The sequence below is a fragment of the Myotis davidii genome, unplaced genomic scaffold (assembly GCF_000327345.1).
Source record: "Myotis davidii unplaced genomic scaffold, ASM32734v1 scaffold88, whole genome shotgun sequence".
In the NCBI taxonomy this organism is placed as follows: Eukaryota; Metazoa; Chordata; class Mammalia; order Chiroptera; family Vespertilionidae; genus Myotis; species Myotis davidii.
Window position 1 is genome coordinate 6,178,172 of NW_006300377.1, and position 801 is coordinate 6,178,972.

General features: G+C 55.7%; 1 protein-coding gene across 1 annotated transcript in view; it reads left to right on the forward strand.

The window, feature by feature from the left end:
* COL16A1 (collagen type XVI alpha 1) overlaps positions 1–801 on the forward strand; it is a 59,944-nt gene that overhangs the window by 3,285 nt on the left and 55,858 nt on the right. The window contains exons 3-4 of the mRNA XM_015572783.1: positions 22–96; positions 188–305. Of these exons, the coding sequence (XP_015428269.1) occupies positions 22–96; positions 188–305 (193 nt within the window). The remainder of the gene's footprint in view (positions 1–21; positions 97–187; positions 306–801) is intronic.

Genomic DNA, 801 nt, shown 5'->3' on the forward strand with positions numbered 1-801 from the left:
GCACATCAATTTTCCTTTCAGGTGAGAAGTGCCCACCTTCGCAGCAAGAAGGACTCAAGTTGGAATACAGAAGTGATTTATCGACCAATGTGACTGGTGAGTGCCCCTCTCATCCTGCTGTCCCCCCTCTGCCTTTTCCTGGAGTGGCCTGCACTCATCTGCCCCACACTCGGTGTCTCCCCTGAAGGCTTCAACCTCATCCGCCGACTCAACTTCATGAAGACATCTGCCATCAAGAAGATCCGCAACCCCAATGGGCCTCTCATCCTGCGACTGGGGGCGACCCCGCTCACCCAGCCCACACGGTAAAGGCCCCAGAGTGACCGCTGGGAGTCCATACTGATCTCAGCCACACTCACCAGCAACGCTGGATGTGAAGGTGCTAAGCCTAGTAGCACCCATGGGTCATTTTATCCCACCCCCTGGTCTCCACCCCTAGGGCTTGCAGGGTGGGCAAAGACGGGGTGCCGGCCAGGCCCCCACTCTGTCCCTCTCCTGTCTCTGGTTAGCAGTGGTTGGGGACAGGTCTGCATCCTGTGGGTGTCATGAGGACCCCAGGATGGGGGTGGAACCTGGCAAGAGGGTGTGTGTGTGTGTGTGTGTGTGTGTGTGGGTGTGTGTGGGTGAGAGAGAGAGAGAGAGATAGAGAGAGAGAGAGAGATCCAAACTCCCACAAATCCCTGGATATTCTGGCCTCCGCTTACCTCTCCAACCTCATCTCCCAAAGTGGTCCTCTTTCTTTCTTGCTTCTCTAGTCCTACTGACCGCTTTTCATCTTTTTTTAGTGTCTCTCTTCCCTGC